Genomic DNA, 10,771 nt, shown 5'->3' on the forward strand with positions numbered 1-10,771 from the left:
CGCTCACGGTGCAGACGGACGCGGCCGCCGCGCACCTGGGCCAGGGCCCCCTGCCGGGCCTCGGCTTCGCGCCCGGCCTGGCCGGCCAGCAGTTCTTCAACGGGCACCCGCTCTTCCTCCACCCCGGCCAGTTCGCCATGGGGGGCGCCTTCTCCAGCATGGCGGCGGGCATGGGGCCCCTGCTGGCGACCGTGTCAGGGGCCTCCACCGGTGTCTCGGGCCTCGAGTCCACCGCCATGGCCTCGGCCGCGGCAGCGCAGGGACTGTCGGGGGCGTCGGCCGCCACGCTGCCCTTCCACCTTCAGCAGCACGTCCTGGCTTCTCAGGTACTCGCTGACTTCCTCCGGCTGCCTCCGTTCCCTGGAGTTTTCCCTAAAGCTTTAAGCAATGGTGATGAGGGTCAAGAGAACAATGTATTTACTAGGCGCAAAGGTTATTTCATCGACTCTTACTGTTTTATAACCCTTCCCTCCCCCCAAAAAAAACTAGCAAAACTTTTTTTTTCCTGAGCTGTGTCTAGCAGTGGGTAGGTAGCAATAAGGATAATAACCGCACAAGGCGCTCTGTCCCAGGGATTCGTTTGATGACCTGATCAATTCTGACTTTAGTGCTACAGTTAGCACCTCCACTCTGGAGGAAAAGGCAGAGGCCCAGAGATGTTGAGTAACTTCCGCAAGGTCACACAGCTGGTAAGCAGCGGAGCAGACACCATGCTAAGGGCCTCTGACCCCAGGATCTCCCAATGAAATGACGCGTCAGTGTCTCTAACCAGCTCTCCCCCAGGGATTAGACACCTTGATTTCAGGGTTGGAGGGAGTGACTCCTGGGTGGGAACTGAATCTTAGATTTTGCAAGCTTTCTTCCCAAGCCGTTGTTGAAAGGGTTAATAGTTTATGCACAAGTGCAAGCTCTCAGTGCCCAGGGACTAGCCAAGGCTGTGGCAGGCCTGCAGGCCCTTGTGTGGCTCAGACAGCTGTGCTGGGGCCCAGGGCAGCTGGGGAGCTGTCTCAGACCCCGGAAACACTGAACCCAGCGAGAAGGTTCTGTGGGGTTTTCTGCAGGCCTTTTGTTTTGTCTGAGCACATTCGTTTCCCTTCCGTGAGCCAAGAGGCCTCTTGGCCTCCCCTCTTCGTGGAGGAGGGGACTGAGCAAGGTTAGCTTCTGCCCTTCCTCCTCTGCTGGACACCCTGACATGGCAGGCAGGTGAGATTGCTAGGTGGACAGAATCATTGGAATGAAAAGCAAGAAAGGCGCAGAGAGACCTGGCCACGCCAGGGTCCCTGGATTTAGATGCTGCTTACTAGCTGAGTGACCTCCAGGGGCCAGGAGACCTACCTCAAGCTCTCCACCTGTGACACCAGTATATCAGGCTAGGTGATGATTTGCAAACACCCCCTTACTCCACCTCCCCCATCCCTCTCCTTTTGCTTAAGGGTCATCCCTAGATTTTTTTTTTTCCCCATTGGAGAAACTTCTAGAAGTGGGAGGGTTGAGGGCAGAGGACAAGAATGAAAGAATTGTGTATGTAATAATCAGGTTTGCTTGCAGCTTCCTCTGGGGTAGCCTGAGCCTAGACCCCCACCTCACAGATGTGGGAGCTGATCCCGAAGTTTCTAGCAGCCCTGTAAACCAGGCACCCTCCCAACAGCCCCCGAGACCCCACAAGTGTATGATGTAGTATTTCCCTATAAGAAAGTGAGTAGCAGGAAATCAAGAGCCTGGACCAAGGGTCCCACGGTCAGGATTTGGACCTAGAGTAAGAAGTCTGAGTGTCTTCCGCCCCCCCCATCCCTTACTGGGGGGGGGGCGGTGGAGGGGGGGATTAAGACTTGCTGGTGGTCCCAACTGGGTTGGGGTGTGTGTGTGTGTGTGTGTGTGTGTGTGTGTGTGTGTGTGTGTGCTGAGCGGTGAGGTTGGCTCCTCCCCGCCCTCCGGGGCTAACCCTCCTGTGCTTCTCTTCTCTCCCCAGGGCCTGGCCATGTCGCCTTTCGGGAGCTTGTTCCCTTACCCCTACACCTATATGGCCGCAGCAGCCGCTGCCTCCTCGGCCGCGGCGTCCAGCTCCGTGCACCGCCACCCCTTCCTCAACCTCAACACCATGCGTCCACGGCTGCGCTACAGCCCCTACTCCATCCCCGTGCCGGTCCCCGACAGCAGCAGCCTGCTGACCACCGCCCTGCCGGCCATGGCCACGGCCGCCGGGCCTCTGGACGGCAAAGCAGCGGCCCTGGCCGCCAGCCCGGCTTCGGTGGCTGTGGACTCGGGCTCAGAACTCAACAGCCGCTCGTCCACGCTCTCCTCCAGTTCTGTGTCCTTGTCGCCCAAACTCTGCCCAGAGAAAGAGGCGGCCACCAGCGAACTGCAGAGCATTCAGCGGTTGGTCAGCGGCCTGGAAGCCAAGCCGGACAGGCCCCGCAGTGCATCCCCCTAAACCTCTCCCCAGAAAGTCTCTTCATTCCAGTCCAGTCCAGTCTGCAGTGCACTTTGTCGGATGTAAAATGAACCACAGGCGTGCAGTCCTGTCTGGGAAAGGGTGCCGGACTCCCTCGAGAGAATGTACTAGAAACAGGCTCCTCTCCTTGGTGTGGTTTCTCTATCAGAATCTGGCTCACATTCGGGCCCAGATGCTCCTGGGTTATGGATTTTGTGGGGGTGGGAGTTAGGCGATTATGTCCAGAGCACCTTCCAGCCAGACTGGTCTGGGAGCTGTGACCTAAGAGAAAGGTAGCCAGGTCCCCGGGGAGGGGAGGTGTTGAGGCTTCTCTCCCAGTGCAGATATATTTTCTTTCACCGTGTCAAGTGGAAACAAACAAATAATAAAAAATACTGGGGACAAACTAATACAATGAACACAATTCTGTCCTTGAAGATTGAAAACTTTATAGTGACTTGCCTATCAGTTCTAAAGAAATCACCAAAGCAGCATTGTTTGGGGGAGGGAGGTAGCTGCCATCCTTGTTTAATCTCTATTAAGGAAATCTGTGTCTTTTTAATATTCTTGTGATGTTTTAAGAGCCGCTATAGGTCTCTTCTTGCATGTTCCACAGTAATGTATTTGTGGTTTTTATTTTAAATGCTTGCTTTTAGAGAGAAAAGAACTTGACCCCATCTCCATCCCCCAATTCTTTTCCCTCAGATCGGCCAGGGGTGGGGAGGTGGATTGAAAAGGGAGGGATGGGAAAAACACAAAAAATGAATTTATTTTATCTGAGCTCTGTAGCAGATTCACGGCGTCCTTTCTGGCAGTTCTCTCTCTTTTCTGTATATGCAATAACAAGGTTTTAAAAAAAATAATAAAGAAGAAGCGAGACTATTAGACAAAGTATTTATGTAATTATTTGATAACTCTTGTAAATAGGTGGAATATGAATGCTCGGAAAATTAAACTTTAATTTATTGACATTGTACATAGCTCTATGTAAATAGGATCGCAGCTTGTTGGGTTCTGCATTTTTGTTTTCCTTTTAGTAGGTTTTATTTCAAGGTCACAGGATTGCTAGAAAACACATGTAATGCACCGACACAGCACACTCAAATGAGTTGTTTGCAAAAACAAACCTTTTTGTTTTCTTTTTTAATGTCCCAAGAGTGGGGGAAAGTGGCATTATATCTGTTACCCAAAATTGGGGGAGGGGAGGATGCCACCTTCCTGCTCCCCCTTAAATTCTTTAAAATATAACACCCTAGGAGTGGTTCTGTGATTGCTTGGGGGGGGAGGGGGGGTCGTGCAGCGGCTGTGGTTTGACTTTCTAATTTTTCTTTTGTAAGCGTACTTGCTAGTCTCTGATTTCTTCAAAACGAAGTGGAATTCACTACTGTCTTCACTATCGATGGTGTTTTGAATTGGTGCCTATAGAGAGATATTCACAGTTCAAAAGTCAGGTGCTGAGAGATGGTTTAAAGACAATTCATGAAGGTATATTTTGTGTTATAATTGTTAAGTTTTTTTTTTTGGTTTTCTGTATTTCCCCCCTCTCTTTAAAATATTGAAGTTTCAATAAATTTTTATTGAAATTCTTTGGGTCTGGTGTTCAGTGCTTCCTTAGGAAACGTAGAGATTCAGGCTTTTTTCCTGCTCGGCTCCCCCAACCCTTCCCTTTGCCTTTAAATAATTAAGACCGCCCCCGCCACCAAAATGAGATGTCACTCAAGTTACAAAGCTAAAAACAAAAGTCCCTGACTCCAGCCGACCGAGGCTGCCGCTTCAATCTGAAATTGCTTTTCCTTTAAATTAGGGAGCAAAACGAGAGACGGAAGGGGGACTGATTAGAATTGGATAGAATAGCAATTTCAGATACTTAAGTTTTAATGGAAAAAGAATGCTCTGCTCCATAAGTCAGTTTTTTCCCACACCAAACCAACCAAAAACAAGTTTGAGGACTGCCTGCGTTTTCGTTTCGCGCTGGCTCTCTCCCTTTCACGTTCATCTGGGAAGACCGAATCAAAAATAACTGCTGCACCAAACAGGGTGCAAAAAAAAAAAAAGACCCAAGCTGTCAGATTCTCCTCGCTGCGGGACCAGACCAGGCCGGGAGCCTCCCTCTACACTGGAGAAGTGGGCGCAACTGGACATCCCCTGCTGTCCCTGGTGCCTAAGTTGGACCAGGCGAGTCCTGGGCGCCCCCCAGGCCCGGTCCCGAGCCAAGCGTGGGAAGCGCCGCCAGCTCCGCACACTCTCAGCTGTGTCACGCGAGCGAGAAGGGAAGTTTCCCTCGTGAGGGAACGACAAACCAGGGCGCACAGTTGACCCCCTGCAAGGGAAGAGTCACCCTGGAGGCTGCCAACCTCCTCGTTTCAACCCTGCAACCAGCCTCCAGGCTGTTTGGGGAGTTGCCTTTTGAAGTTCAATTTATCTTTGAAACATTCAATAAGAAATGGTGAGGCCGTGACTGCGTTTTGGTCTCCCGGCCTCCCCACCCCCAGCCTTGCCACGGAGGTGTGGAGGGGGGGCGGGGCGGGAAGGTTCTCGAGGGGAGGGGGGGTCCACCGGCCTTTTCTTGCCCTGGAGCCCAGACGTGAGGACACAGCCGGAGCCTGCCTGGCGGCTGCCCGCCCCCCTCCCCCTCCCTGGAGCCCGCCAGCCCGGCCCAAGTCCCTGTCACCTTCGGGCCTCTTGAATGGCCGGCGGGGAGGACCCCTCCCCTCCCTCACGCCGTACTGGGAAGGGGATCGAGGTCGAGACCTTTTGGGGAGCGGGGCAAAACCCCTGCCATCTCCCGCCAGGCACACGGGGGAGCCCCGTGGCCGGCCCTGCGCGGTCTCCCGGAGTAAGAGCCAAGACATCAGGGTGTGGGGGCGGGGAGGGCGAGAGGCATTGGGGACCTCAGTGGCGGGAGCTCCCGGGAGAGCCTGGAGGTGTCCAGGGCGCGCGCCCTAGGCCCAGCGGGAGCTGCAGTGGGGCCGAGCTGGGGACGCGCAGTGGCTTCGTCCCGGGAAGGGAACTGGCTGGTCCGGCCTCCCAACCGGGGACACTTGGGCCCCCAAGAGAGAAGGAATGCGTTTCTTTTGCAGGCCCGTTTTGCTCACGGCCCCCACCCCACCCCCAGTTCTCGGACCGTGCTCAGATGTGCGTCCAGTCTCTCCCACGGCTGGCCCTTTTTTAATCTCTTGTGTATCTTATTTGTATAAAGTGATGTTAATGAGTAACTCTTGTGGCGCTGATGGACGGGGGTGAACCGCTCGCAATCTCTCTGGATTTCGCTGCCTATTACTCACCTGGCGCCGGTCGCAATCCCGCCGCGGGCTTTATGGTGGCGGCGGCCGCCGCGGAGGCCACTCGGGGCCGGCGCCTCTGCCTTTTTTCGGGCTTCGAGTGCCACCTATCTGTCTGGCCCACGACTGCGCCTGGGCCGCCGCGGCAGGTTTGGCGCCCCAGAGCCTCCGGGTCCCAGAACCTGGGAGCTACGCCTCTGCCCCTTCTCTCACGACCCCCAGTGGGCGCCCCCCTCCCCCCACCCCACGGAGGCCTTCACCCCTCCTCCATCGGAAGAGGCGGCCGGGCCGCGCGGTCTCTTTCCTGGATATCACTTTCACTCCCGTTTGGGCCCCAGATGAGAAAAACAGCCCTTCCCGCCTCGGGGCTTCCAAAGAGCGTTCGGAAATTCAGCCAGGGGACCCTCTCTCAAAATTTCCTGGCCAAGTACCCCGCTGTTCGCCTTAGAAATCTCGGGCAGTTCCCCCACCCCGCCAGGCAGGCGCTAACCTGGCTGGGCAGATCCCCAGGACGGGTCCTGCCGCTCCCCGCAAGACACACAACTCAAAGTCTACCCGGGCCGCAACTGCTCTGCTCCTGGACGCGCTCTTTATTTTATAACTCTGGGATTTTTCGGTTTTTACACTGGTCACGTCTACAGGGACAAAGGCCGCGCGGCTCGCGGGAGCAGACAGGGCCCCTGCCGGGCTCGGCGGCTCAGGCTGCCAGGCCCAGCGACTCGGTGCTTTGTAGATTTAAGGTGACAAATGCAGGCGCGGGCCTGCCTGGTCCGGCCCTCGCCCCTCGCCCCTCGCCCCTCGGGAAGGTGGGCTCCCGGTGCGGCTACGCCCCGGCCTGCGACCTCCTCAGAAGGGGCGGGGGTGAGGTGGCCTTTTGCTGTGAGCTTTGAGCAGCGGGCAGCGGCGTCCGGGTTCCTGCTGACCTCCCGGCGCTAATTGCCCGGGCGAAGGGCGCGCTCTGGCAAAGGCCGGGGTCACGACCCGGGGCTCCCTCTCCCGACAACCCCAAAGGAGCGCGGTGTGTGCATGCGTGTGTGTGTGTGTGTGTGTGCATGTATAGTCTCCCCCTGGATCTGCGCTGTCTGGGAACCCACCCTTATTTGTGGGGAAAGTTCCTGGCGCCTAGGCCCTTAAAAAAATCTCACCCGAGAAGGAAAATCCTGCTTCTGACCTTTCCCCTAAACCAGCAGACAGGCAGCCGCCTTCGGGCGCGGCGAGAAGCTTGAAACGCTTCGCATCCGTGCGCTTTCTGCCTCGCTGGCTTCCAAATCTGACCCCACGGCAACCAGCCAAGAGAGAGGCGATTGGGGGTGCAGATGCGAAGCCTCGAGCCGCGACGCAGGCTCTGATCTGCCGAGCCGAGCCGAGCCGAGCGGGAACTGCTCCACCCGGGGTGGCTGGGGGTGCGTGCGTCCCCGGGACAGGAACTACAGGTGTGAGACAGGGATACGTGTGCTCGCGCGCATTGCAGCTGTAAGCTGTCTCTTTCAATTTGGGATCAGACCTTCATGCGCAAGAGAGTTCCGGATGTAGATGCTTTGGGTTGTTTTATAATCAAGATGCGTATAATCAAGACGTATATGTTGCAGATGTCGGCGTTCAAAGTCCACAGAACAACTATAATAAAAATAGCTGGCACGTGCCCGCGGCAGGCACTGGCTGAAACACCCCAGAGAAGCGATCGCCTTTAATTAACCCTGCCAGGGTTCCGCTCCTGATGTACTGACGAGGAAACTGAGGCCCAGGACTGAGAAGTCTCTGCCCGGCCCTCACCCGGGAAAACAGCTCTCGACTTGCAGCGGAAGTGGGCGCTAGCGTCTACTCCAATCACTTTCCTAACTCGGGTGGCGGGTGGGAGCCGCGGCGCCCAGGTCCGCGTGGAGGGAACCCACGGGTGCGTTTCCGAGGGTGGAGTGTGTCGGGTGGAGTGTGTCGCGCGAGCTTTTCATAGGAGGACAGTTCACTTTCTTCAGGCATCTGTCACGAATGGGCGCGTGCGGCTTCCTTATGGCGGCCCACCCTCCCCTGTCCCGCGAAGGACTGATGGGGCGCAGACGGCAGGGGCTTGGGCCCTTTGTTCACAGGCTGAGAAAGAAGAGGGGTGAACTGGGGGCAGGGGGACGGCACTCCTAGCGAATGCCTGCGCAGCGACCGCGTTTGGGTGAGGATAGGTGTCCCTGGAGTGGGAACTACAACCGTGCGATCTAGAGTTCCCCTCTCCCCCAGGGGTCTTAGAGTTCCCCTCTCCCCCAGGGGTCTGAGTGCAGCCAGGAGCCCTGGGGTCCCAGATTTTCCCCAGCGGTCTCCCTCAGCTTTGGGGAGCCCCGGCTCACACAGAGAGGCAGGCAAGCCAAGTGGGGATTCTTCCCCCACCAGGACGTTTTGCCCGGTGCTGTTAGCCTCTGCCCATCTGCCGGCCACCCAAACAAATCTATTTTTTTCTTGCCCTCCTATGCTCAACTCTGGCCAGGGCGGCCAGGTTCCCGCAGCCAGGGTCACTCCGGCCCCATGCACGTGGAGAGCTGAGGCTGGGTCTGGGGGCAGGCTGGGAGGAGTGAAGCCCCAAGGGCCTGAGGGTAGGTAGGAACTTCCTGCAAGGAGTTGCCAGGTGCTTTCCACCCTGCGGGGTTGAACTTAGAGGGCTCTCTGCCCTAAGCTCCAAGACTATAGCTTGGACTCAGGGGGTGGGGTGAAGGAGGGGCCAGGGTGCTGCAGAGCTGCTGAAGTCCTGTCTCACCCCCAGTCCCAAGAGCAGGGTCAGCCAGTCTAGTTGAGTTTCTGAAAGGAGATCCCCACACCACTTCTGGCTCCAGCTAATTACTGGAGCTATGGTTGGGGTTGGGGAGCAGCACCCACAGTTTTGCTTCCCCAGGCCCGTACAGGCCCACCCTGCCTAGGCCGGTTCCTGCCTCCCTGCTGACCCTAAGGAGGGTGCCCCCTAAGCCCCTTCGAGGTCCCCAATGGTCTAGGACTTTGCAAGCATCAGACTGACACTGGTGAGCTTCCTCTGCCTCTGCCCTGCGTTTCTGTCCATCCGGGACCCCAGATGGGCACCCGTGATGTGGCCTTTCTTTTTTATGCCAGGACCAGGCTGGCCTCCACACTGACTGTCTTGGGTCTTTGCTTTTCTCCCCTCGGGTGCCCTGTCCTTCCAGCCCCGGCACAGAGCAGGACTGAGCCTACAGGCATCGATGGGAAGGGTGATAAGTGGGTGGCGGAGTGGGTGCCTACTGCATCAACCAACACCTGGCCTTGCTCTGAGCCCACCCCAAGGCCAGCAGTACTTAGCTGGCCAGAAATTGTTTACAAAAGTTTGAGGTGGTGCATCTGGGCAGACAAGGGGGCGGATATCCCTGACATTTCCTAGGCTTTTCAGAGATGTGTGAGCCCAAGCAAATTTAGACTCACAGCTCTGGGGGCCAAAATAAAAAGGGGGCATAAAGGGGCAGGTCCCTGGAGACCTATTATAGGGACCAGCTCCCTTTCTCACCTGCCCCCCCCCCATGACTGCCCTTCCTATTTTGAATCTAAGCCTCCAGGCCCCAAGGCCTCAGGTACTCTGTAATTAGTTAATGAATTACTGGTACCAACTTATCTGCCAGTGGTTAGGAACAGTTATTATCACTGCCAGTTAGTTCTGTGTCTCTGAGGCTAGCGTCACCCCACTCGGCCAGGACAGGCAAGGAACAGCAACCAGGCTTCCTAAAACAAAATTACTTTTTACTCCATTCTGCTCACCTCAAGAGCTGGGAGCCCCCTTTGTGGAGAGACGATGGGGGGCCATGTGGAGGCTTCCCCCTGCAACACCCCCACACCAGCCTCCTGTGGATGTCGGGAGCTGTGCAAGTTCCAGCTTCTTTCAGGTCTTCTGAAGGACTTAGTTTTCATTCAAGTCACACCTGGTGAATCTAGAGCCTGAATTTTGGGGAAGAAAGGTACGAATGTCAGAGCGGGGTATTTTGGGCTCCAAGGCTCACCGAGCCTTACCTCAGGGTAGGAAACAACAACAAGGTGAAGCTGAGGCCTGAAATCCCTCTAGATCACTTCCTCCCCCTCACTGCCCAGCGGCGCAGGGGAGTGGGCCCACCCTGAGCGTGCCAGGGAGCATTTAAGCATGTGCAGGGACCCATGACCTCGGCAGGTGGTGGTACAGATTGTGCATTTGCCAAGTCACCCACGTCTCTGCCTTGCTCTTCCTGCTTTTCTGTTCCTTTCACTTTTTCATCGGGCAAACCAACACACCAATTGCATGTGAAGGTTCGCAGACAGAAACGACCTAGACATTGCAGAAGGCTCAAGGCAGGAGCAAATGGGTCCTCTTCCCACCCCCTCTGATAAAATCAGATCTGGGGGCAGCCCCAGACCTCACCGCCCCAACTCCTCACCGCCCCAACTCCTGCCCCTAGAAATCCCTTTTGGATGGCCTTGGCCACCTAGGGATAGATGCCTCCTTGATGTCAAGGCCAGAAGGAGCTCAGGCGAGGTGACATAAGCAGAGCTCCTCCACCATCTCATCCATCTCAGTACCCCAAACCTACAAATTCCCCACCAACCTCTGCTCCACGCCAAACCTCCCTCCGCAGCTCTCTCCAAGACAAGTGTGGGAGTTGAGCTGCTGTTTTGCCACAGCCTGTGCCTGCCTCTGGTTGCCGAGTGCTTTTTCTCTGTTTGTTGAAAAACAGGCCATGTCTGCGCTGGTTTTATTTGGCAAAGCAGGCTTTCCCGGCCTTACAGGTTCGATTTCTTGATGTACCCTGGTGTACGAATTGGAGCAAAGACCTAAGGTGAGAGAGCGCAAAAAGGAACTCTGGGTTCCTCCCTCCCTGTCCCCCTGTGCGCCCCAAATCAAGTTACCTGTTTTGCAGAGCTCCTGGCATGGAGGATACTTAAGAGCGCTGGGAGCCAACCTTTCCCGCGTGCCTGTGCTTGGCTGTTCCTTTGCTGCCATCTGCTGGTTCTAGGTGGAAGTGCACGCGGCCTTTTCCAATCTGGAAATCTGACACCATTAGCACATCCACCCACCCATCCAATTCATCCATCCACCCACCCACCCACCCAC

The 10,771-nt window shown here is 56.2% G+C and overlaps 1 protein-coding gene across 1 annotated transcript in view; it reads left to right on the forward strand.

Annotated features, from left to right (window-relative positions):
• Window positions 1–3,712, forward strand: part of TBX3 (T-box 3) — a 13,180-nt gene extending 9,468 nt beyond the window's left edge. Inside the window, exons 8-9 of the mRNA XM_012730841.1 lie at window positions 2–326; window positions 1,970–3,712. Of these exons, the coding sequence (XP_012586295.1) occupies window positions 2–326; window positions 1,970–2,431 (787 nt within the window). The 3' untranslated portion in view covers window positions 2,432–3,712. The remainder of the gene's footprint in view (window position 1; window positions 327–1,969) is intronic.
• Window positions 3,713–10,771: the final 7,059 nt, after the last annotated feature.

This window comes from Condylura cristata, unplaced genomic scaffold, assembly GCF_000260355.1.
Source record: "Condylura cristata isolate star-nosed mole 26May11 unplaced genomic scaffold, ConCri1.0 scaffold00029, whole genome shotgun sequence".
Lineage (NCBI taxonomy): Eukaryota > Metazoa > Chordata > Mammalia > Eulipotyphla > Talpidae > Condylura > Condylura cristata.